We start from the raw sequence: 25833 nt of genomic DNA, 5'->3' as shown, positions 1-25833 counted from the left end.
TAACATGACAAGTATCAAAACATTCACTCCTTAGTACCATGATCTCAATGACACCATGCACTCAGATGAGAATAACAAATGGAATGTCTAGGCTAAGTCTAGAATATCATGGATCTAGATGGATGACTCAACTCACTTGGTTAATTACTCTTCATGAAGTTTATCAACCATTGTGGATTAACATAATGATAAAGCAGGGGGTGTAGTTCCATCTTGCAACTCCTCTACATCTAATAAACTAACTCCTTACTTCATTTTTATTTTCTCCGACTTTCCTTAGTTGAGTTCTATTGTTGCAAGCCCTATCATTTTGAGGAGTCATGCCACTAGCAAAGGGTACAAAGATTAGCCTGGCCCTTCCAACTATCACAGTGATAGCCAAGGTCCCATAGGCACTCGAGTCCAAAGAAACATTCAAGCTGCAACAAATGAATTTTGATAGAAAATGATTCCTCGTATCCTGAAAGTAATTGAAATTGCATAGAACAAAATCCATCTTGAGATGCACACCACTCATGACTAAGACATAGATGTTGAGATGGATAATTGGAATCCCCATATTGGTAACTCTAGGGATTGAGATACCAAATACTAGAAAATTAGTGATCTCTATTGACATATGAAGATGATTTTGGGGGAAAATCCACAGACCGTGATGAGGTAAGTGAGGAGGTTCTACTACAACTTGATGAAGTCATCTTGCAGGTTAATGATATCTGCTTCAAACTCCTAGCTGTGATTGAGGAAGGTCCTCACCAAAACTAAGTGATCCCCAACTCGAAGCTCAGTGAGTATAACGTGCAATATGGTCCTCTGTTGATTAATCCTTTATATGACTGAGAATTTATTTTTTTTAATCTTATTTTCAAGAATCAATTTTCATGTTTGAAATATTCTACATTTACACCAACGACTTTGTTATTTAAATCTATACCTATTAAAAACTTATCTCAAACTCTCGTAAATAAAAACTTATACCAATGCTATTGGTGTAAAAATATATCCACAATCCAAAATACCCTTAATAAGTTCATTTTTTCTCCTTCTCTTTAAGAAGTCATATATATTAATTTATTATTTTAACTTATAATAATTTTTCAAATAATTCTTTTCCAATTTCTTTAAACTAAATAATTTATAAAATATTAATTTTCGAAACATAAATATTTAATAGTAAAAGTTTCAAGGGTGAATTTTAGCTTTAGAAAGCCCCTTTATTGACCCAAAAAACAAAAACCCTTCGACTCCGTCCCTGTAATCATCTTTTGCAAAAAAAAAAGAATAGTTATTTTGTGGTTCCTGTTTTTTTACAAAGTGAATAAAGTACTTGCAATCGTTCTCTGCGCGATCTATGCGAATATAATAATGCACTGAAAGTTTCTGCGCATCCCATCAGCATGGCACCATCAATTGAGAGGTCATTCCCATGAAGTACAGTTCTTGATTAACTGCAAATTCCTTTCTTTTGGCATATTTGATGTGGGCCTCCCCTCTTTTCCTTGTACTTCCTCTCAGCTCTGCAAAATAATTTGAACATTGGGGAATATATTTAATTTATTGGGGAGTTAAATTATTTGTAAGGATAACCAAGTTCCACATTTATATAATTCCTGTGATAACTTCCATTGAGTAGATCATTTTTCCGGACGAAACTCAATTTTATTAAAATAAAAATATATTAATAGATACACTCTCGATGAACCATTGTCCTTTCTCTGCTAATACAGGAATATATGACAGGTTTGCTTTATATCCGTTCATTGATGCCTAAGTTTTTTCACACAGATGCATCAGTGTTTTTAGACACATTCACAAATAATCGAATATCATAACACTCGCACACACTTATCACCGACAATTACCCCAGTTAAGCAAGGAAATTTATATTATTAACTTGTTTTAAGTATGATTTTTTTAAAAGTTTTTTTGGTTTATTTTCAAAAAAACAGATTTATTAAGAGTAAATTATTCATAATGAAAATGTTTTAGATTTTTTAAAGTACTAAACACATATATATTGAAAAATCAATTTAAATAATACAAATCAAAATTTGGTCACAAAATTTAAACTACATACCAATAAAAAAAATCAGACAAATAATAAAAAAAACTCACTTAAAACCTAAGGGAAGAATAAAGTTACACAACGCATAAGAACCGTATTTTTTAACCGTTATGCGGCCTAAAATTTAAAGTGGAGAGAGAGAATCAGTGTGTTGTTAAGTCGCGTGATTCCGTTGGCTAGAGAGAGAAAGTTCTGTAATTCTGGTGGTTCCCCATTCGCTCGTCCTCGGCTCACCTCCCTTTCCGATAGTATAAGAACCCCCGGTCTCTCATTCATTTTTTTGCATGCACATAACTAGTGGGAGGGGATTAAATTCATTGGTGATGAATTTTCGAAATATAATGATGCAGGCCAGCGTGTGCAAGAATTCACATGCACCCACTCCCTGGACTTACAGGTAAGCTATGAATGTACGCATTATAGTAAAGTTTTTTTCAGTGTCTCTGTACCTTGTTCTGTAATATCAATTATTGCAATTTGTTTCAGGGGACGTAGGTCGCATGGAAAGGCTTCGGCGGACATTAACAAAGTGGTTTACACCCCTGATAATGACGATGATGAATATCACGGCGGCAGCTGCATGACAAAACATTGTTGTGTGCCTGAGAAAGAGAAAGAGAAGACATGGTGGGTTCCTCATCCGAAAAGCGGCATTTTCCATCCAGAGGGGCACCACAAATGGATTGAGGATGTTAATAATCGAAAGAAGGTGAATGAAGAAGAAACATGTTGGGTTCGATCTTTGGAGGACATTGAGACACCACCCCACCATATTGATCTCAATACTTACATGGTTAGAAAAAAGTAAGAAAATATGTTATACTGCATACCATGACGATTTTAGAGAGAAGAAGGAGATAATACGGTATATTTTTGTGTGTTTTTCATCTATCTTATTTTGGTTTTTCATGTGAAAAACAAAATCTACACCTTTATATAATTTTGGTGTCCTAATTTATGAAATGTGGATTAGTGGGTTGATATGGATTTAGTATTTATTAAATTAAAAAAATTACAAAGAGGCAAAGCTTCAGTCTAGAGTATCTGAGTGCTTTTAGGTCATCAAAACTGTCCCATAGGTCATCAAAACTTCTGATAATTGGGAAAACCAGTGACAGTGAACACGAAAAAACTATACATAGAAGCGGGAATACAACGACAAGACCAAAATGAGGATATGAGATAACCCCTTTTGAAGCAGTCGAGACAAACACCGAGAGACAGAAAAGCTGTACATGTCAGCAATAGAACCACAGACTACCGAGCCACAGAAACATGAACAAAACCACAGAACCATGAACAGCCGAATCTAACCAGTGAGCAGTAAAAGAACTCTGAGTAGACATGAGGGGGTCCAAGTGGCGTTACATGGGGACGTCCTGGTCCAGTGGCTCCTCCACGACGGGGCAAGCATTGCCATACCAAATTTCACCATCCCTCGCCACGTCACCAGCCACGCTGCCACCTGGAGGATCCAGCGCAGGACGGGTTCCGCTTGAGCTGCCCGCAATGGCCATCGAAACAGTGGCACCATGAGAGCTGCCACCTGGTGGCTGGGTGTCGCCTGGAGTGTCACCCTCCTCATGCTGCTCGCCACGCCTTTCCGCCTTGCCTTCATCTGTCGGGTTCTGCTCAGAGCCATGGCTGCCCGCAACTCTACGAACGCCCTGAGAATGCTCTGCCGAGGTACGCGCAGGAACATGAGGCTGAGCTTCTTCTTCAAAGAAAATGATGGTGATATTAGCTGTGATGATGGGCCTGTTCAGGCTGCTCTGAAATCTAAAATGAGTCGACTGGAAGGCATTGTGCGGGAAGGGTCTGCTGGACAGGTTGGGCGGAGGAGAATTAGCTTGAGATGAGGTCGGAGAGGCAGGGGGCGGTGGCTGATCGACGGACATGGCAGCTTGAGAACGCGCGTGACCACCACGGCTCCCTCCATGGCGGCTTCTCATGCGATGACGTACCATGGCTGAGCAACGAAGGGGAAGCTCAGTAGAATGGGGCTCTTTGATGGGAAGCCGAGAATGCTCAGCGAGATCCAGGACAGGGTTCAGAGAGCAAGGTTGGGAATGGGAGAAAGGAAACCCAATTCCAAAATCAAGAACCAGCAGGAGCCAACAGCAATTGCCTGTAACCATTCTGCAGCAGGGGATTCCTGCATGGAGTGGGTAGAGGCTAGAGGATGGGGTGCAAACAGTGGGGTTGAAGGCCGAATGCGCCATGTTTAAACCATCAGCTGCCTTGTCTCGGCCGAAGTGAGCATTTAAGTCGTTCTGCACGCGGACCTGCTCTCGCCTTAGGTGAGCTATTATTATATACCTAGGGGGGATAATATGTGGTACCAAGGGAGGTACCCAAGGTAATAATGTAATAATGGGATGGGCCATAGTAATAAATAAGGTGGTTAACCCATATTATGTAAGGGACCACAAGTAGTTAGTAATAATGTAATGGGCCCATGGTATTAGTTTGATGGTATGAGGGAACCATGGTAATGACCCATGGTATTGTATGTATGAGGCCTATATAGAGGCTAGAGACTCCACGTCAAGGAATGTGAAGGAATATTGTCAAGGATTATTGTATGAACAGGCATATGGCTTGTGGAGTGTTCTCTTTCCTTAAGGAGTGAATGTATGGTGTTGCCCTACCTTAAAGGTTTGATCAATAAAGAATCATTTCATATTATTTTTGGGTTTATTTGCATTGTCTTATATTTTCATATCAGATCTATAATATTTCTGGGTTAGATCTATAACAAGTGGTATCAGAGCTATAACAAGTGGTTTTAGAGCTATATCTTATATTTTTGGGTTAGAGCTATAACAAGTGGTATCAGAGCTATATCTTATATTTTTGGGTTAGAGCTATAACAACAATCAAGTGCCAAGTCTGGGCTTGGATTATAGTGCTGTCCAGCAGCTGGCAGGGCCGAACGCCGTCACACCTAATTAACGCCATTAATGAGCTCGGGAATCACCCGCAGCCGGGTGATTTTTCTATTCAATATTAACATTAATTCCAATTTAAATTAATCTATATATATATATATATATATATATATATATATATATATATATATATTAAAATTATTTTATAAGTTTTTAGTGTACACTCACTTTTTGCATTATGGATTTCATAATATGTATTTACAATGATATTAAAATTTTTATAGAGATTTGTTTAAATAATACTTCATACTGCCCGTGATTAGCAATAAGTTTTTTGGTGAGATTCTTTGGCAGGCTTGTATAGTATTATTGGTATTAATTATAAAAAGCATGTAACAATATACCAAATTTTGGAGATTTATTCTCTACTTTACAATGGAAATTTGTAACTAGTAAATAAATTTTGTTACAATATCATGGGTCAATACCATCTTATCAATACCACATACATTATATAGCACATGTTGATATGACATTTTCTTTAATTAATTAATTTGAGATAAATTAATTAAAAAAACATAACTAACTTGGAAATAAATGGTAACTCTTGATCTTGATTTGTGAATACTACTATGAATATTCCAAAGTATTGCATGGAGATTAAATCTCTACCATCCACGAATTAATTAATTAATTTGAAATGAATTAATTAAAAGAGCATAACTAACTTGGAAATAAATCTTAACTCTTGATTTGTGAATACTATTATGAATATTCTAGGTGGGTATTGCATTGAGGTTAAATCTCTCCCATCCACCTATTAAACTAATTATTTGAGATAAATTAATTAAAAGAAAATAACTAACTTAGAAATAAATCTTCACTCTTAATTTGTGAATATTACTAGCGTATTGCATCGAGGTTAAATCTCTACCACATATTAATTAATTAAAATACCATAACTAAATTGTAACCTTTAATTTGCGAATACTATTATGAATATTTAAACTTATTGTATGGAAGTTAAATCTCTACCATCCACTTAAAAATTACTAATAATTAAATTAAAATTTTAAAAGACATTTTCAGAAGTTGCTCCACTAGACATATTTGAATGTGGATATTGAGCCTACAACAAGACCCATCATCAAGACAAAATAATAATACTCTAGCGGACAACTAAATATCTTATTTATAATATTTTAGGGTTAAAGAAAAAGTTGATTAAAAATTAATTAATAATATTTTAAAATTTTCATTATATTAATTAATATTATAAATTTTTATTATAATTAAAATAAAATAAAATAATTATTTTTATAAAATATTAATTTAATTGAAATTGTAAAATTTATCTTATTTTATTTATAAAATAACTTTCTTTTTAAAAAAAAATGAGTAGATTTCATTGAGAAAATTTGTGCCTAATGATATCAGATACATAGGGTTACATCTTCTAACACCACAGACATTGAGCTCTTTCCCATAACTGATTAGCCCATGGACCGCTAAAGCCTTTAACAACTGACTAACAGTAGATTCCAGTGGACAACCAACACTTGCAACACGACATTGACATAACAGAACAAAAATACTTCATAACTGATTAGCCCATGGACCGCTAAAGCCTTTAACAACTGACTAACAGTAGATTCCAGTGGACAACCAACAATTGCAACACGACATTGACATAACAGAACAAAAATACTTCTAAGATGATAACTGAGCCTCCAAGGACTAACAAAACCACGCTTATAACGTTCAAGATTTTACAAACAATTTTTGAGCCAAAGAAAAAACTATTTTCCCCCAAGAAAACCAAAAATATAGACCATACTTGCCATCCTAAAGGGGAAGCTAGAAACAGGTTGATTGAGGTCGAGATGCATACACGCTTTCCTAGGGGAAGCTAGAAACAGGTTGATTGAGGTCGAGATGCATACACGCTTTCCTAGTCTTTTTACCTTCTGCTGCTACTTGGAGCTCCATTACAAATTTTAGGTCAAGGATCATACCTCGCAAGGGAAATAATTCATCCATCACCGAAAGAGTTGGTTCTAGAGAGCTAACAACTTATCTGAGTGTCCAATTTGTGAGCTTGACAGTAGGTGGACATGGACCTGTATGCGGTAATCTGCTTGTTGGAGGGATTGAGCTTGACAGTAGGTGGACATGGACCTGTATGCAGTAATCTGCTTGTAAGGAGGACCTTGAGAGAGAATCACTATCCCTTGATATTTCCATTAGAATATCTCTGCTTACCAATTTGGCTTCAAGATAGATGTCAAGCCTTTGCTATAGGTGTGACTTTGATAGACTTCGTAGATATAATTAAAATAGTCCAATTCCGACTAACCTACAGTGTGTGGGATTGCACTCTGGATGCCAATGCCACAGAGCTGGAATGGAAAATGCGAGAATACACAGAAAGCATTAACAACACCCACTTCGAACCAGCCTACAAGACAAACACCTACATCCACTCTGCCCATGACCCTCGATGAGAAATTCCTTACACATAAAATCTTGACGAAGTCTGCAGGTTGCCTGAATCTCTAGCCTTTCAGGCCAATTTCCCCATTGTAAGCTTCCTATAACACTCTTGAAGAGTCCCGTACAAAACCGATGATTTCAAAGGATGTCCCAATAAGAATTTTCCCCTGGCACACAGCCACAGTCTGCTCCGAACCACCCAGATATGAGTAATTTTATGCCAATTCACCATCTCACGTCTGGAGAGCCAAAGGTGTCTCCTGTGTTGAAATCTAATTTCAACGCAGACCACCAGAAACCGTGAACCAAGCCAGAAACCGTTCACCGGATTTTCTCGGAGCGATTTGCCGACGAAGGAATAATCCGGGAAGGAGCTCCGATACAATTTGGAGTTGACACGTGGTTCAGCCCTGACGTAACGCAACGTCATTTTCTCGGAGGTTAATGTTCAGCACTTGTTGCGTTTCCGATATTGTTGTCCACCGTTGGATGTGCTCCCGTGTTCTCCGCCGTTGATCACCTGGAGCTGCATACGAACCCACATCAATTCAATGTTTTGCGTGGAGTAAATTAAAAGCATGGTTGACCATACCTTTCATTAATGCTTGTCATAAACTTAGGTGAATAGTTAAGTTTTTTTTACATAGGGCACGTAATGCATTTAGTTTTATATATACGACATATATTTATTTAAGTGTTGACCATATGTAATGTAAAAAAAAGGGGCCACGGTAATATAGAGTTTTTACGCATTATGTTTTATATAGCAGCAAAACATATATGCTTGTGTTTTTGCTCATTGTATTTTTGAAAAAGGAAAAACACACAGCAGTGTGTAGAAAAACAAGAACAGGGGTGTGAGTTTTTTTTTGGCGATGTAATTTTTTTTTGTGTTGGCCATAGCGAAAAACCATGTGTGGTTTTGCACAGCAGTGCATAAGGAAAATGGTGGAGCGAATTTTGTAAGCCTGTGTAGTTTTGCTTTTACAGCAGTATGTAAAATTGTTTTACACCAGTAAATGTGAATGGAGGTTTTACAGCAGTAAATGTTAATGGGAATTTTTCCAGCAGTGTAAATTCTTATATGGAGACACAGTGAATGTTTTTTTTGTTTTAATGAATAGAAATATTTTATGGTGAAATCCTCTGTTTCTCAGTGAATTTTTTTTTAAGTCTTCTGTGCACAAAAGGATCCTGGAGTAAAGTAAAACAGAGCATTGTCTCTGTGTGTGTTTGAATGTTTGGTTTTTGGTATTTTCCCCATCAAAAATACCCAACAGTGGTATCAGAGCTGGCTTAGGCTCTTTAAGGAAGTTAAAGAAGCTGAAGGGAGAAGGTTGTTGCTGCAGCAAAACTTCTCAGGCAGACAGAAGACTCAGACAACAAAGGATTCAGGTATTCTTCATAGCTATCTTGTTTGTTATTGAAGAGACAGTCAGTGTTTTAAATACACAGTCAAGGAATGGCCAGCACAAGCACTGGTATGGGTTTGTTTAACACCCAGCTCCCACAGTTTAATGGGAAGAACTATGACTACTGGGCAATAACCATGACAGCCCTGTTTGCCTCTCAAGACTTATGGGAAATAGTTGAGGAAGGTTTTGAAGAACCAGCAGATGAAACTGAGTTCAATGCACTAACTCAGGGAGAGAAAGATCAGCTGAAGAGCAATAGGAAGAAGGATTCGAAAGCCCGTATGTTGTTGTATCTAGCAGTAGACCAGAGTGTGTTTCCAAGGTTAGCAGCAGCTAAGACAGCAAATGAAGCATGGCAAACCCTCAAGACAGCCTATCAAGGCATGGAGAGAGTGAAGACAGCAAAGCTACAATTGCTGAGAAAGGATTTTGAGAACTTGAACATGAAGGAGTTAGATAACATTGACTCATTCTTCACTCATGTGATTGGTGTAATCACACAAATGAGAACTCATGGAGAAACCATTGAAGACAGAAGAATTGTGGAGAAAATATTGAGGGTCTTACCCTCAAGGTTTGATGCCATAGTCACCACCATCGAAGAGACAAAGGATCTCTCAAGTTATTCAGTTGATGAGCTACATGCATCACTGATAACACATGAGCAGAGGTTGAGTAGGAATGAAAACTCATCTCTTGAGCAAGCCTTCAAGACCCAGATGTCCTTTGGAAGAGGAAGAGGTCAAGGCAGAGGAAACAAGAGAGGAAGAGGCAGAAGCCAGAACAGAGGTGGAAGGAACAGCCCAGCAAATGCACAAGGAAGAGGTAGCAATCCAAATCAGAACCAAGGTCAAGGCAGCAGCCAACAAAGAGAACAGTTTCATGCTCAAGGACAAAGGTATGATAAATCTAATGTTCAATGCTATTATTGCAAAAAGTATGGACATTATGCAAGTGATTGTAGAAAGAAACAACATGATATGAACAGTAGACAAAATGCAAATGTTACAAGAGAAAACAACAGTCAAAATAATGTCCTGTTAGCTTGTAACATGGCTGAAACACATAGTGAAGACATATGGTTTTTAGACTCAGGTTGCAGCAACCATATGACAGGAAACATTGCCCTCTTCTCAGCCTTAAATCAAAACTTGAAATCAGAAGTCACACTAGGAACTGATAGCAAAGTCTCTGTTATGGGAAAAGGAGAGGTAAAAATATTTACAAAACAAGGAGAAAAGAAAACCATAGCAGATGTCTACTATGTCCCCGGAATGAGATGTAACCTATTGAGTGTTGGACAGCTTATCCAAAAGGGTTACAATGTTTACTTTGTAAATGATGTGTGCACCATCATGGACATACCACCCAGCAAAAGATGCATTGCTGAAGTGAAGATGACAAGGAACAGGATGTTCCCTCTCCGGATCAGGGCAGACATGAAAAATAAAAATGAAATTGCAGCAGTTACCCAAGAGGCCTTCCAAAGCGTGCCAAAGGATGAAAATTGGTTGTGGCACTTGAGATTTGGGCATCTCAACTTTGGAGGTCTAAATTTGTTGAGTAGGAAAGGAATGGTAAAGGGATTACCATTGATAGAGAAACCGGACAGCCTATGTGAAGGCTGCATTTTGGGAAAACAACATAGAGAAAGTTTTCCATCAGGGAAAAGCATAAGGGCAAAGACACCCTTAGAGATTATCCACTCAGATTTGTGTGGACCAATGCAAGCTCCATCGTTAGCAGGCAGCCTATATTTCTTGACATTCATTGATGATTTTACAAGAAAGACTTGGATATATTTCCTCAAGAACAAAAGTGAAGTCTTTGAGAAATTCCAAAACTTCAAAGCATTTGTTGAAAACCAAAGCGGGCTGCACATTAAAGTTTTGAGAACTGATAGAGGAGGTGAATATATCTCCAAGGAATTCCTAAGATTTTGTAGAGAAAATGGAATACATAAACAGTTTACAGCAAGGTACACTCCACAGCAAAATGGAGTTGCTGAAAGGAAGAACAGAACCATCATGGAGATGGCAAGGAGCATGTTGAAGGCAAAGCATTTGCCAAATGAGTATTGGGCTGAAACTGTACATTGTGCAGTTTATATATTGAACAGGTGTCCTACAAAAGCAGTCATGAACAAAGTGCCAGAAGAGGCATGGAGTGGGAGAAAGCAAGGAGTCACCCACATGAGAGTTTTTGGGTGTGTGGCCTATGCACACATTCCGGATCAGCTAAGGAGGAAGTTGGACAGCAAAGGGGAGAAATGTCTTTTCATTGGATACAGTGAGGAATCCAAGGCATACAGGCTGTATATCCCATCTACCAAGAAGTTCTTTGTCAGCAGGGATGTTCAATTCATAGAAGAGGAAGCTTGGGATGGAAGCATAGAGAAAACAGTCAATGTCAAGAACTGTTTGTCTCATGATGAAGATGAAGAGGAGGTGGCTGAAATGAATCCCCAAACAACAGCGCCAACACAAGGACAGCAAGGTACACCATTGAGGATCAATGAGAGTGCTTCTCCAAGCACACCACAAGGAGGAAATTCAAGTGCATCTTCAAGCACTTGCACACCAAGTGAACGAGGTAAGAAGTTTAGAAATCTAAGTGAAATTTATGAAGAAGGAATGAATTCCTTATTTGCCTTGTATTGTCATGTTGATGATCCTATTCATTTTGAAGAAGCTATTAAAGATAAGAAATGGATAGAAGCTATGGATGAGGAGATGAATGCCATAGAGAGAAACAAAACATGGGATTTGGTTGAGTTACCAAAAGGCAAAGAAGTCATTGGTGTGAAATGGGTCTACAAGACCAAGAGCAATGCTGAAGGCAAGATTGAAAGGCACAAGGCAAGGCTGGTTGTCAAAGGCTACAAGCAGCAGTATGGGAGAGATTATGAGGAGACTTTCGCCCCGGTTGCAAGAATGGAAACCGTGAGAGCAGTGCTGTCCATAGCAGCTCAAAACAAATGGAAAGTCTACCAAATGGACGTGAAGTCAGCATTCCTAAATGGAGTGTTAATGGAAGAGGTCTATGTGGAACAGCCTCTTGGATATGAGAAGAAAGGTGAAGAGCACAAAGTGTGCAAATTGAAGAAAGCTCTTTATGGGCTGAAGCAAGCGCCAAGAGCATGGTACAGCAGGATAGATTCATATCTATTGGATAATGAATTTGACAAATGTGAAGGAGAACCCACAGTCTACATCAAGGAAAAGGATGGTAAGATTTTAATTGTTGTCTTATATGTTGATGATGTGATTTTCACAGGTAATGATGATCAGCTCATTGAGAATTTTAAATCAGTCATGAAAGATGAATTTGAAATGACTGACATGGGTTTGTTGAGATACTTCTTAGGCATAGAAGTAGATCAAAATGAAAAAGGAATTTTTATATCTCAAGCAAGATATGTAAATCAAGTTTTGAGCAGATTTAAGATGGAAGAATGCAAGGCAGCAATCACTCCCACAGTGATGGGATTAAAGCTCAGCAGAGAGGACAACAGCAAGGATTTTGATCCTAGTTTGTACAAGAGTATTGTAGGCAGCCTCATGTATTTAACAGCAACTAGGCCTGATTTAATGTATGCTGTTAGTTTAATTTCCAGGTTCATGGAGAGGCCAAAGGAGGCACATTGGCAGGCAGCAAAGAGAATTTTGAGGTATGTCAAAGGCACCAAAATGTTTGGAATTTTATATCATGCCTCAGAACATTCAGATTTGGTTGGATACACAGACAGCGATTGGGCTGGAAGTGTAGATGATCGGAAGAGCACTTCCGGTTATGTTTTTAATATGGGTTCAGGAGCCATTTCATGGGCTTCTAAGAAGCAGTCCATTGTAGCATTGTCTACAGCAGAGGCTGAATATGTGGCAGCTACAGCAGCAGCATGTCAGGCAGTGTGGATGAGAAGAATGTTGAGAAGCTTAGGCCAAGAGCAGGCAAAAGCGACAGTGATTTTTTGTGACAATAGCTCAGCTATTGCTTTGTCAAAGAATTCAGTGTTTCATAAGAGAACGAAACACATTGATACAAGGTTTCACTACATCAGAGAATTAGTGAACAATGGAGAAATTGTCCTAGAACATTGCAGGACTCAAGAACAGGTAGCAGACATCTTGACAAAGCCACTTGATCAGAAGAGCTTTGAATTTTTGAGAAAGTGTCTGGGTATGACTGAATGCCCAGCTGTTGAAATTAAAGGGGAGTGTTGAAATCTAATTTCAACGCAGACCACCAGAAACCGTGAACCAAGCCAGAAACCGTTCACCGGATTTTCTCGGAGCGATTTGCCGACGAAGGAATAATCCGGGAAGGAGCTCCGATACAATTTGGAGCTGACACGTGGTTCAGCCCTGACGTAACGCAACGTCATTTTCTCGGAGGTTAATGTTCAGCACTTGTTGCGTTTCCGATATTGTTGTCCACCGTTGGATTTGCTCCCGTGTTCTCCGCCGTTGATCACCTGGAGCTGCATACGAACCCACATCAATTCAATGTTTTGCGTGGAGTAAATTAAAAGCATGGTTGACCATACCTTTCATTAATGCTTGTCATAAACTTAGGTGAATAGTTAAGTTTTTTTTACATAGGGCACGTAATGCATTTAGTTTTATATATACGGCATATATTTATTTAAGTGTTGACCATATGTAATGTAAAAAAAAGGGGCCACGGTAATATAGAGTTTTTACGCATTATGTTTTATATAGCGAGCAAAACATATATGCTTGTGTTTTTGCTCATTGTATTTTTGAAAAAGGGAAAACACACAGCAGTGTGTAGAAAAACAAGAACAGGGGTGTGAGTTTTTTTTTGGCGATGTAATTTTTTTTTGTGTTGGCCATAGCGAAAAACCATGTGTGGTTTTGCACAGCAGTGCATAAGGAAAATGGTGGAGCGAATTTTGTAAGCCTGTGTAAGTTTTGCTTTTACAGCAGTATGTAAAATTGTTTTACACCAGTAAATGTGAATGGAGGTTTTACAGCAGTAAATGTTAATGGGAATTTTTCCAGCAGTGTAAATTCTCATATGGAGACACAGTGAATGTTTTTTTTGTTTTAATGAATAGAAATATTTTATGGTGAAATCCTCTGTTTCTCAGTGAATTTTTTTTTAAGTCTTCTGTGCACAAAAGGATCCTGGAGTAAAGTAAAACAGAGCATTGTCTCTGTGTGTGTTTGAATGTTTGGTTTTTGGTATTTTCCCCATTAAAAATACCCAACATCCTGGAATTCACAGGACCCCAACACATTCTGTCCACAAATGCAGCAGAGACCCAAATACCCCTACAATACACCTGCAACGCAATAAAAACTCAAAACCATCCAAGAAAATTTAGGAATTATGCCAATATAAACAAAATTTCCCTCACTCTGTCATCATATCCCGCAATCCACAAGATCCATTGAGCAAACATTAACTTTTCCTGATCACAAACCGAGAAACACCATCGTGGGATGATAAATTGTAAGGATCCAGGGCTGTGAATTTATGAAGGTTGCATTCGAGGTTAAGTTCGGCGAGTCTGCATGACGCCAGTTTTCGTACGCTGCCACAAACACAATGGGTAAATCGCCACCCTTCACCTCCCAAACTATGCCATACATATTACATTCAAATCAATTTTCCCCACCCACTTATTGTATCCCGCACCCTCTCCTAATGTATTAACCTTTTGCCTCCCTTTCGTAATCATGATTGATGGAACCTTGGGGGATTAGGGACTTACTTCTTTCCTCATTAATTTCTTGTTGTGCTTCAGCCAGGGAGCACACCACATTGGCCATTTTGTCATTCTCTATATTTTCACTTCTAAGGATGTGCAAAAAAATCTCTTTTGTTGAAACTTTCTGCCGGAAATATGACTCTAGATAAGAAGCGAGCCAAATGTATGTCCTTTGGATGAGTTCCTTTTATTAGGAATTGGATGGTAATAACTGAATCTCCCAAAATGGTTAACTTTTCCACATTTTTCTTCTGGCAATTAGAAGACTTTGTAGGAGTCCATATATTTATGCTTGGATATGGATCCATGTGTTATATATATATATATATATATTATAAAAAAATAAAGTATTTAAATTTTTTTATTTTTATGAATTAATATATTATGAATATTTTTAATAAAAAAAATTCTCTAGTAGTATGTGATTGTATGTTAAATATATTATCATAGCCTTTCTCTCAAAAGATAAAATGAGACTTTTTCTTTTTGCTATTTTTTTTTTATTAATTTTTCTTTCCACATTATAGTTTTAATTGAGCTTGAAATATTTGTACCAAAAAAACTGTTAATTCCAAGATATTTGTACAATATTTGTACCAAAAAAAAACTTTCTCCAAGATGTTATTATTAGACACAAAACAAGGTGAGGTGAAACCCCCAGATTTGATGATTATAAAATTTCCTTTATCAATGTTTATTGGAGTTACAGAGCCAACAAAAAATATCTAACGATTCTAAGTTTCTTGTCAATATTAGTGGAATTTCTTGTCAAAAGAAAAATATCATAGGAAAAAAGGATAAGAAAGATGATTATTCTAACCAAAGTACTAAGAGTGCAAAAATATTTCTCTAAACATAAGTCTCTAAATTGTCAATATAAATTCCGAAAGATAGGGAAACAAGACATCCTTTCTTAACCCCTATATTGTAAGTAATTTATTCTATTGAACCATCAATATTCCTTAACTTGGAAATTATTTTCTCATGTAATATTATTTCACATCCTATTAGAAATTTGAAAGTGGGCAGAGAGGGATTACACACGACACAAATCACACATTGTATTATTATTGAGCATATAACCAATTACATATATAGTTGTAGATCACCAACTTATAAATGATAAGATATGTAGAAGGTGGATCTATGACTCAGAGATAAATCACACATTTAGGAAAATAACTATTTCTAGCATAATACCTTGGGACTCACAATCACAACCTATAAATCACATGGCACACATGGAAGCATTACTTCCAAAATATTCCCTTGATTCTTACATGTAATAAATATTGAAAACACATATTATGACAACAAGAATGATCTTCGTCTGATTAGTTTTCATCAATGCTTACACCCACTCTGGAATCTCATAGACAATGCTCTTTCTTCACCACCACATCTTTGAGCTATCAGTTGACCTCCATTTAAAATATAATTGCCTCTGACCATTGTTGAAGAACTTGCAGAATTGACGCTTCTTAACCTCTCGAAGGAAAATATCTGAATCATTCTGTGGAACATCGACCATCTCTTAAATATATGACATTTTTCTATATTCATCAATTATATAGGATATCAATTTAGATATTGAATGTGTTCAGCGGTCAATTACACAAATTGACTTTTTCCTAAGAATATCTTATACTGATGCTCTCAAAGCACAAAAACTCACATCAACTTGACCTTATTAAGAACAACCTGTAACTAATGCTCCCGATGAGTCACATTAGTTTGTTCAAAACTTGACCTATTATTTGTAGTTATTTATATAATTTTGCAAACCAACCTGAATAATTATATAAGCACGACATTATCGCAAAATCTATGACACTAATTTGAAAACTAATAAAAGATAGCATAGAAAAAATATTTGCAAGAACAATGTTTTGGATGGACTCCATTGCTTGTCTACTAGCGTCGTCTATCAATAATTCAGTAGAAATCCTGCATGCATCCATACATACATTTTTTTTAAACAGAAGAAAACAAAAACACTTGATAATTATCAAATTTTCAATGGCATTTGAAATTCCCACTTCCACCTATATGCCATGGAACGTTAACTTAACCTTTCCTCATCTTCTCCGGAAATTTCATTATGTATCATTCCAAATTATGTAATGGACGAGAGAAAATATCCTTGGAGTAGTGCTGGTAAGTGATCTGCAGTCGTGTAAGATGTTCCTTTGCCAAATATTTCGAAGACTTTTAGATCTCTTGACAATCATTGAAACCTTTGCGTATTTATAATCTCGACTTCCTGTTTTCTGAATGTTACGTTGAATCACGTTGGATCTTGGATGAGTTGTGTTGGACTCTTCAAAATCCCATATCTAGAGTTGTTTGTGTTCCCATATACAACCCCGATTCCTCAATAGGACATATCATGAGATACATTTGTGCAACCTTCTGTTGAGCTGAATTTCAGGGATGGAGATAGAATATTTGGATCTAACATGTTAGGAAAATGGTTTTTCCCACATTTAAGGCTCTTGTCTGGTTTTTTACTGCCAAACCTGATGCCAATTTTTCTTAAACACATAGTGAACAGATCTACAGACAAAAATAAAATTTACTCACACAAAAACTCGACAAAACACAATCTCCTACGCTAATATATTTATAAGGATCAATCTTCACATCTCTTTCATCTCCATAATCCCTCCCGTGAGGGAGTCATATTTAGACAAGCTCTGATACCATATTAGAAATTTGAAAGTGATCATAGAGTGACTACACACAACACAAATCACACACTATATTATTATTGAGCACATAAAAATTACATATATAGTTGTAGATTACCAACTTCAAGATGATAAGATCTATAGAAGGTGGATCTATGACTCACAATGACTTAGAGACAACTCACACATATAAGAAAATAACTATTTCTAGAATAATACCTTGGGACTCATAATCACAACTTGTAAATCACATGACACACAAGGAATCATTACTTCCAACACATCCTTCAGCCCAAAATGAATATTTAGATGTTACAATCTCTTCGAGAGGTTATCTCTAGATGCCATGTCAAAATGTTTCTATATTCAATGAAGCAACATAGGAGAATGGTTTTATTATATATTAACACATGTTTGTGAAATCCTAATAGTAACTAGAATGTCTACGGTTAAGTGATCACTTCAAAACTAGTTTCACATTGAGTCCCCTTATTTTTACTTTCAAACCAAAAGTTAATCTTTTTCTCTAAAATAATTTTATACAACTTGCCTAAAAGAGAGATGATTATAATGGTCCTATAATTCGAGGGGCTACTTTTGCGACCACTTTTAAAAATATTAACAATGAGGTTCTTAGTCCAATGTCTAGAGAAACCTTGTTTGATTGCTACCTAGAAAAGTATGTAAATATGGGGGATGAGAATAGATTCTACAATTTTGAGAGTGTATTCCTAATAAAATTCAACATTTTTGCCTTTCTCAATTGATAGGATTTTTATAACAAATTTAATGTCTTCCAAAGTGAAAACCTTTTGTGTTCTAAAATAGGTTTGAATGTTATCCAAAACATTAGTGAAGACACATATTTTTAATGTAGGACTTCCAATTTCAAGGTTATGATAAACTTGTGTAAGGTAGGAAAACTAACAAAATTTTGAATGAAAAAATAAAAGAATAATACATTCACCTATTCTACGCAAGATTCACCCTAGAAAACCTTAACTAAGGAACTAGGCCAAATGAGAGTTGTATCTATCTCTTTCTCCTTGTATCAACTCAACCATTCATGGTGTAATATTTAGGTATTCTATAGATTCAATTAATTTATATTACATTAAAAATCTAATCCCGTCACTTAAAATAGATTACAGTAGGAAGAAACCATTGGTTAAGAAAACATAAGTCTATAAAAGAAATAAATAATACTTGAGGGATTTTCCCTCAAACCCCACCCAAACCCCTAAATTGGGACGTGGGAGTGGGTGAGGGGGGGTGTGCATCAAAATTATATTATAATGGACCAAACCATTCAATGAGAAAACATTGAACTAGATTAGATCACTAACCTAGATTAGGTTACAACCTTAATCTCATCATTAAGATTAGATACAATGAATCGATATGATTGGTTGAGAAACAAAAGAATTAAAAAAATACCTTCAAGCCCCACCAAAGCCTATAGATATGGGGGCAATTGGCCCTAAAAATCCCCATTTGGACGTGGCTAAGTCCACTTGCAAAGAATACAAAAAGTATCCAAAATTTTCCATTGTATTAAATAGATTACAAAAGTGGGTGTGGGAGTAATGAATCTATATAATCAAGCACTAAGGGTAGTTATTACCATTGATTATCTACACTAAGAAAACTTATTAGTACTAACATATTTGATTAATGAGATAGTAGTATTCTTCAAGGTACAACATTTTCCAACAATTCTTTGGTGTCTTCAAATGTCTCTAGCAAGTTGTACTCCACATGAATGCATTTTTTCTTAACATGGTAAGTAGTGTTCTTTTGTAGGAAAATTGAACTTAAGTTGTCACAATCTATCTTTAATTATTTCAAAGAAAAAGCAATAACTTAACATAATGTTTGTAACCATAGAACTTCCTCACTTGCATGGGTGGTTGTCATATACTTAGTTTCTGTAGTTGATAGTGAAACTATAGTCTACCTCTTACTTACCAAAACAATTTATCCACCAAATAGGTTGAAAACATAGCCACATGTAGACATTTTTTAGTTAAGATATGTAATTGAGTTTGCATTAAAAAAACCCCATATATTTATCTAAAGTTGCTACAGGTATGATAGTTAATCAATTGAAGCCCTCTTTATCTCCATTTGAACTTAATGTATATGAGTTAACACACATCCAAAACATTTTCCTATTTTCACTAATGGCTTTTGATGAAGGTATAAAATATCTTGGTTTTTGTATCAAACCAAATTCCTACAAGAAAGCTTACTAGAATTAGCTATTAGCCAAATAGGAGAGGCCACTCTGCAACTAGAGCCTTCATTGGTTATCTAGAGCAAGAAGGATGGTTCTTGTCAAGTTAGTCCTAGAGTCCATTTCGGTCTACTGGATGGCCTTATCATGGATCCCCAAGAGCATATTAAAAATATCAGTAGAATTTCTATAAGTTCTTATGGGTTGGGTCGTCAGATAATTATGCCTTTCCTTGGCTCAAATGGGACTGCATTGCACTTCCAAAGGCCTAGGGGGGTTGGGGACTGAAGCAATTTCCTCATCAAAAGCGCTGACCACTAAATCAGATCGAAGACTCATCTTCTCATTTGGTCTTTGGTCGATTGTGGCTTCTTGAAAGTATATAAACCCTCTCTCCATTGATGATTAGATCCAATCACCAATCAAATCAGTGCACACCTATTCTATAATATGGAAGGTTATTATGTCTTCATTTCCTACAATTGAAAATGATCTAGTTTGGAAGATAGGGAATGGATCATGTTTCAAAATTGGCACTAATCGATGGTTTGAATGCAATGAGTTTTTTATATTACCTACAGATCTTGTTAATTGGCTCCAAGACATGGGACTCTTCTCTTTGGCATATATTGGGAGAAGGTATGTAAACATATTAAGTCCACAGGGATGGCTATCACCTCAACATTTTAGCTTACCACCAATTTACAAGGCTATTTGGACTGATTATATAATGGCTTTGCCTGCTAGTAGCATTAGAATTAAGGATAAGGAGGATGAGATGGTTTGGCATCACTCGACGAATGGCCACTATTCGCCAAAATCGGGATATGCCTTATTGCTTATCTAGCTCTAGAGTCACATTCTAGATTGTGGAAATCTCTATGACATTTAAAATTCCCTACAAAAATGTGGTTGTTTATGTGGTGCATACTGAAGAACAAGGTTCCTACCTAGGACTTTTTACAGAAAAGGAAGCATGCTGGCCCTAGTTGGTGCTACATTTGTAGATATCATGAGGAGATTGTGCATCATATGTTTATTTCATGCTCTTACACTCATGAATTCTGGTCTTTATTTGTAGCCAAATATGCTCTGACATGTCAATGGCTAGGGAACTCACTAAAGTCTAGGAATAGTGGTTCTCATCCCATGAGGCGAAGTTCTTTAAGGTATTTTCATTGTTAATTTGCTAAAGAATCTGTCTTTCCTGCAACACATTGTTTTTTGCGACCATTTCACTCCTTCATGGATCACTATTGTCAAGGCATTTGCTATTTGTGATCTCCTCCCTATGTGAAAATCATCTCAGCCTTGTAGAGTTATTGTTGAGGTTCCTATTAATAAAATATTTCCCTATGATTTTTATGATAGGGCTTCTCAAGGTTCTCCTTGTTCATGTGGTGGAGAGGCTCTACTCTTTCTCAATGAGAGTCACTCTTATAGAATGAAAATGAGTATGGGCGATGTCACTAATAATTTTACAAAGTTGCTCACTTTGAAGCTTCTTTTGACTTATGCTCTAGAGAAAGATATTACAGTCCTGTATGTTTATGGAGATTCTCAATTGGTGGCCAAATGGACAAACGACAACTTTCAATGCCAAAATCTTTGATTTTTTCCCATTGTGATTAAAATCTTCATGCTTAAATCACTCTTGAACATTTTCACCATTACACATATCTATAAGGAATTAAATATGGATGTTGACATATTTTCAAAAGAGGGAATTTTAATGGCATTAGGACTTCACATATTATGGAGGTACCGAATGAAGCCCACAATGCTATCTAACATCGTTAATTTATAATGTGTATCTAGGGGACTCATTTTCATTATGAAATAATTAGTTTATGTTCTTTTTTCACACAATTATTTTACTACTTACAAAATACTTCTGTTGCTCTCATATAATAAGAAACACATAACACTTTTTAAGTATATAACTATAATTTTTTTTTTTTTTTTTATTGACATTGACATAAGTCATTTTTATTTTTTAATAATAAATATATGTAAAAGCTATACCTATACTTAAATACATGCTTATCATGTATAAACCATATGTAATTTTATATCTTCTTCGTAATAAACTACTATACTTAAATACATGCTTATCATGTATAAACAATATGTAATTTTATATCTTCTTCGTAATAAAATTATAGTTTATTTATAGGAAAAAATTAATAAAATCAACCACTTTTTATATTTGAATACTCTCATGAATTTAATTGAAAATCCATTTATAAAATAGTAATTTTTCCAACATAAATATTTAATAATACAAAATCATCCGAATTAAAGGAAATACTTTATAAAATATTAGTTTTTAAAGCATAAATAATACAAAATCATACAAAATAATCAATTGTGAGAGGACGAAATGCTTCAGGCGATTTTTACAAAAGCACCTTTTAAAAAGGTATTGGAATACCTTCTGCACCAAAAAGGGTTATTCTGTGGCTTATGGTTTTTGCCAAAATGAATAAAGTACTTGCAATTGTTCTCTACGTGAATACAATAATGCATTCAAAGTATCTGCACATTCCAGAATGCCACTATCAATTGAGAGGTCATTACCATGAACTACATCTCTTGCGCGTTACATCTCCGTGATTAACTGCGATAAGATTTCAATTTTTTATTATAATTAAAAAAGTTATTTAATTAATACTATTTTAAATTTTTCATTATAATTAAAATAAGTGAGTTAATTCTTCTTTTATAAAATATTTTATCGCTGTAATCACTTTATTGAAAGTGCATCGCACCATGTGCAATCACAATGATACCTTTTAGGACCGGTATATTTTTTATAAAGTTAAATCAAATAATTGAGTATTTCACTCTATTATAATTCTAATGAGGAATTTGAAATATTATTTTATATAAAGTTAAATCAAATAATTGAGTATCTCACTCTATTTTAATTTTAATGAGGAATTTGAAATATTGTTTTATATACAAAATGATAGTTAATTTTTTTAACAAAAAGATATTCAATAATTTTCCATCAATCTTTTTTAATATAAATTTATGATGAATAGTGTGTTGGTATGAGATCTTTTCCCTCGTACATGGATTAAACTAAAAAATATTTTTTTTGTGATTTTTCTCAAAATTAAAATTGGTTTTGGAATTATATTAATTTATTTTTTTCACACTATAAATCCAAATGAGCTTGCAATGAAAGTCAATTCCAAGATATTTGTGCAAAAAACTTTATCCAAAATGTTATTATTATACACTAGATAAGTGAAATCCCTAAATTTGATGATCATAACTTTTCCCTTATTTATTGGAATTATAGATATAACACAAAAATATCTAATAATTTTATGTTACTTGTTAATATAAGAGTAAATCCTTGTTAGAAAAATAATATCATATTCAAAAAGGAGAAGAAAAATGATTATTCTAACCAAAGTAGTGAGAATGCAATGTGTTTTCTATAAACAAAATCCTTTAAATTGTCATTATAATTGCAAAAAATATAGGTGAAAAAAAAATCCTTGCTTAATCCCTATAGTGAAAGATTTCTTTTCATGAACCATCAATATTCCTCAACTATGAAATTATTTTCTCATACAATATTATTTCAATATCCTTCAAACCAAAATGAATATTTAGAAATTGCAACCTCTTACATAGGTTATTTCTATATGTCATATCAAAATGTTTCAACATTCAATGAAGCAACAAAGGAGGATGATTTTATTATATATTAACACATATATGCAATATCCTAAAAGTAATTAGAATGCTTAAGGTTGAGTAATCACTTCAAAACTAATATCACATTGAGTTCTCTTATTTTGACTTTCTAGTCGGAAGTTAATCTCTCCTCTAAAATAATTGTATACACCTTGTCTAAAAGAGAGATAATCATAATCGCCTTTATCTCTTTCTAATCGAAAGTTAATCTCTCCTCTAAAATAATTGTATACACCTTGTCTAAAAGAGATATAATCATAACCGCCTTTAGATAATTTGAAGTTATTTTTTACTTTCTAACCAAAAGTTAATCTTCTCCTATAAAATAAATTTATACACCTTGCCTAAAAGAGAGACAATCATAATGGCCCTTAATAATTTGAGGGTTTACTTTTGTTATTATTTTAAAAATAGAAAAAATGAGGTTTTTGGCTTAATGTCTAGAGAACCCTTGTTTGATTGTTAAGTTGAAAAAACTATAAATGTGAGTGATGAGAATAGATCCTACATTTTTGAAAAATTGTCCTTAATAAATTTCAATATTTATATTTTTGTTATTGGTATGATTTTATTAAAAAATAATTTCTAATAAAGTGAATTAGAAAATAGATATGAGGGTAGGTGAAAAGTCATGGAAGGTGAAAATCCGCCTCACTTTTGTATAAATATAACCTTTTAGTAAGAATACAAGGATCTTGGTTTTTGGACTCTTGAAGGATCTTTGAAAGGAAGAAGCTTGTAATCACCTTGAGGACTATTTTCTAGCTTTATGCACTCTTACTATTGATATTTTTGAAGAAACTGTGATTTGGCATTGAATGTTCAACTGTAATATTTAGAAGCACGAAGGACCATGACAAGGACTTTTATATCATGTGTTATAAACTATTGTAAGAATTTTCTTTATTGTGGTTCATTAATGCATGCTTGTTGTATATTTAGCAAAAGTTAATGAACCATTTTATTAGTTGTAAACTCTTATCATTTTTGGGTCACTAATTTGTCATCATTCTCACTTGTCTTTGTCATTCATTAAGTCATTACTTCCAACCATCCATTGCACCATTTTACCATAATTCTTTATTATGTGCATCTATATGCCTAAGTGGTTAATTAACATCTTTTTCCATTATTTTTAATAGATTAAGAAGAATTGTGCATGGTTTACTAATGACAGTTTGGCCAATTCAAGCTTTTGCAGCTTAGTTAAGCTTTTGTAGCTATCTCCATGGTTGAGGTAGTAGCATCATTCTAGAAGAAAATCTAGCACATGGACATTGTTTCTAAAGGTTCCAATATGGATTTGTATTGGTCAAATTCCACCCAGCGTGCATGTGTGGACCTCTAGCAAGAAATCAAAGGAAAAACGCAACAATTTTGACCAATCAACTTCAAACACATTTTCTAGGCGAATGAAAATGGATTTTGAAAAATGAAAACATGGGTGTTTTTTAGCACAAGCCCAACTAATTTCTTGAGAGCAGTTTCCTTAAATTCAATACCATTTGGGAGATTTTTCGGGTTCTTTGGAACCCTATTTTCTAGATTGTGTGATCAAACAATGTGCCAAAGTGTCAATTAATGCTCAGTCAAGAAAACAGAGGTTGGAATGGACCGTGCTTTAGTAAATTCTTGGCAATGAGGTGTCCTTTCAGTTCTAATTCTTAGCCATCATGATCTAAATGTAATTGTAATGCAAAAAGGATAAAAATTCTTCAGCAAGAAGCAAATGACAGTCAATGTATTAAGTTTAGATTGCTGCTATCATTCTTGAAGGAAGGATCCGTTTCAAATAACACAAACACTTTGTTTCATAGCATAATTTTGAATATTTTATGATTTAATACAGTGATCTAATATTCCTACTTCCTCACACTCAAGAGGAGCCCCCCCTGCAGAGTTGTGAGACAATGTATTTGTTTTTTTTTTGTTTTAATTTAATTATTTCATTATGCGTTCATTTTTATTTAGTTTTTGAAATAGAAAAATGTTTTGATGCTCTAATGCTTTGTTTCGAGCACAATTTACTCATCAATATTTTGTCTGTAATAGAATGAGCGCTCAATATTAAATAAAAAGAAACCACAAAAACATTTACTTTGAATTGTTTTGTTTAGATTTGCTTTTGCTTTCATACTTCAATTTCCATGTTGAATTCATATGATCAGTTTCAATTTCACAATTAGGATTCTTTTCAAGTTGGAATAAATTAAGTTTCCTTCTAGTTTCTTTGTAATTTTGTAGAGTAGTTTTTTCTTTTAATTTCATAGAATAAAATTGTCATTCAAATTTCACTAGAATAGGAGATCTCCATTGTTAGAATAGAATTTGAAGTTCTTTCATTCAAAATAGTTTTCTTTGAAACCACTTCTTAGTTTTGAGTAGAGAAAAGAATATGTGTATGCTTAATTAGATCTAGTCTAGATTTCATTTCCATTTGCAATAGTTCAATCTTCGTTTCCATGATCTTGTCATAAATAAGGTTCATATTCATCTTACAATTGTTGGGTTGTGTTATACTCTTTCCACGACTAACCCACGTAGTTAACCAGAGGGTTAGAAGGGGGGCGGAGCCGCCCCTTCGTTGCGTCG

The 25833-nt window shown here is 35.0% G+C and overlaps 1 protein-coding gene across 1 annotated transcript; it reads left to right on the top strand.

The window, feature by feature from the left end:
• Positions 1–2337: 2337 nt before the first annotated feature.
• Positions 2338–2978, top strand: LOC149146790 (uncharacterized). The gene is made up of 2 exons (XM_089446768.1): positions 2338–2462; positions 2552–2978. Exons 1-2 carry the CDS (start codon positions 2350–2352, stop codon positions 2871–2873), a joined length of 435 nt encoding a protein of 144 aa, XP_089302894.1. The 5' UTR covers positions 2338–2349; the 3' UTR covers positions 2874–2978.
• Positions 2979–25833: the final 22855 nt, after the last annotated feature.

Source organism: Pinus tabuliformis, chromosome X, assembly GCF_031772625.1.
Source record: "Pinus tabuliformis cultivar Carrire ecotype Pingquan chromosome X, CPIR1, whole genome shotgun sequence".
NCBI classification, from domain to species: domain Eukaryota; kingdom Viridiplantae; phylum Streptophyta; class Pinopsida; order Pinales; family Pinaceae; genus Pinus; species Pinus tabuliformis.
Note: the sequence above shows the minus strand (reverse complement) of the source record. Positions and strands in the feature narration are given on the sequence as shown.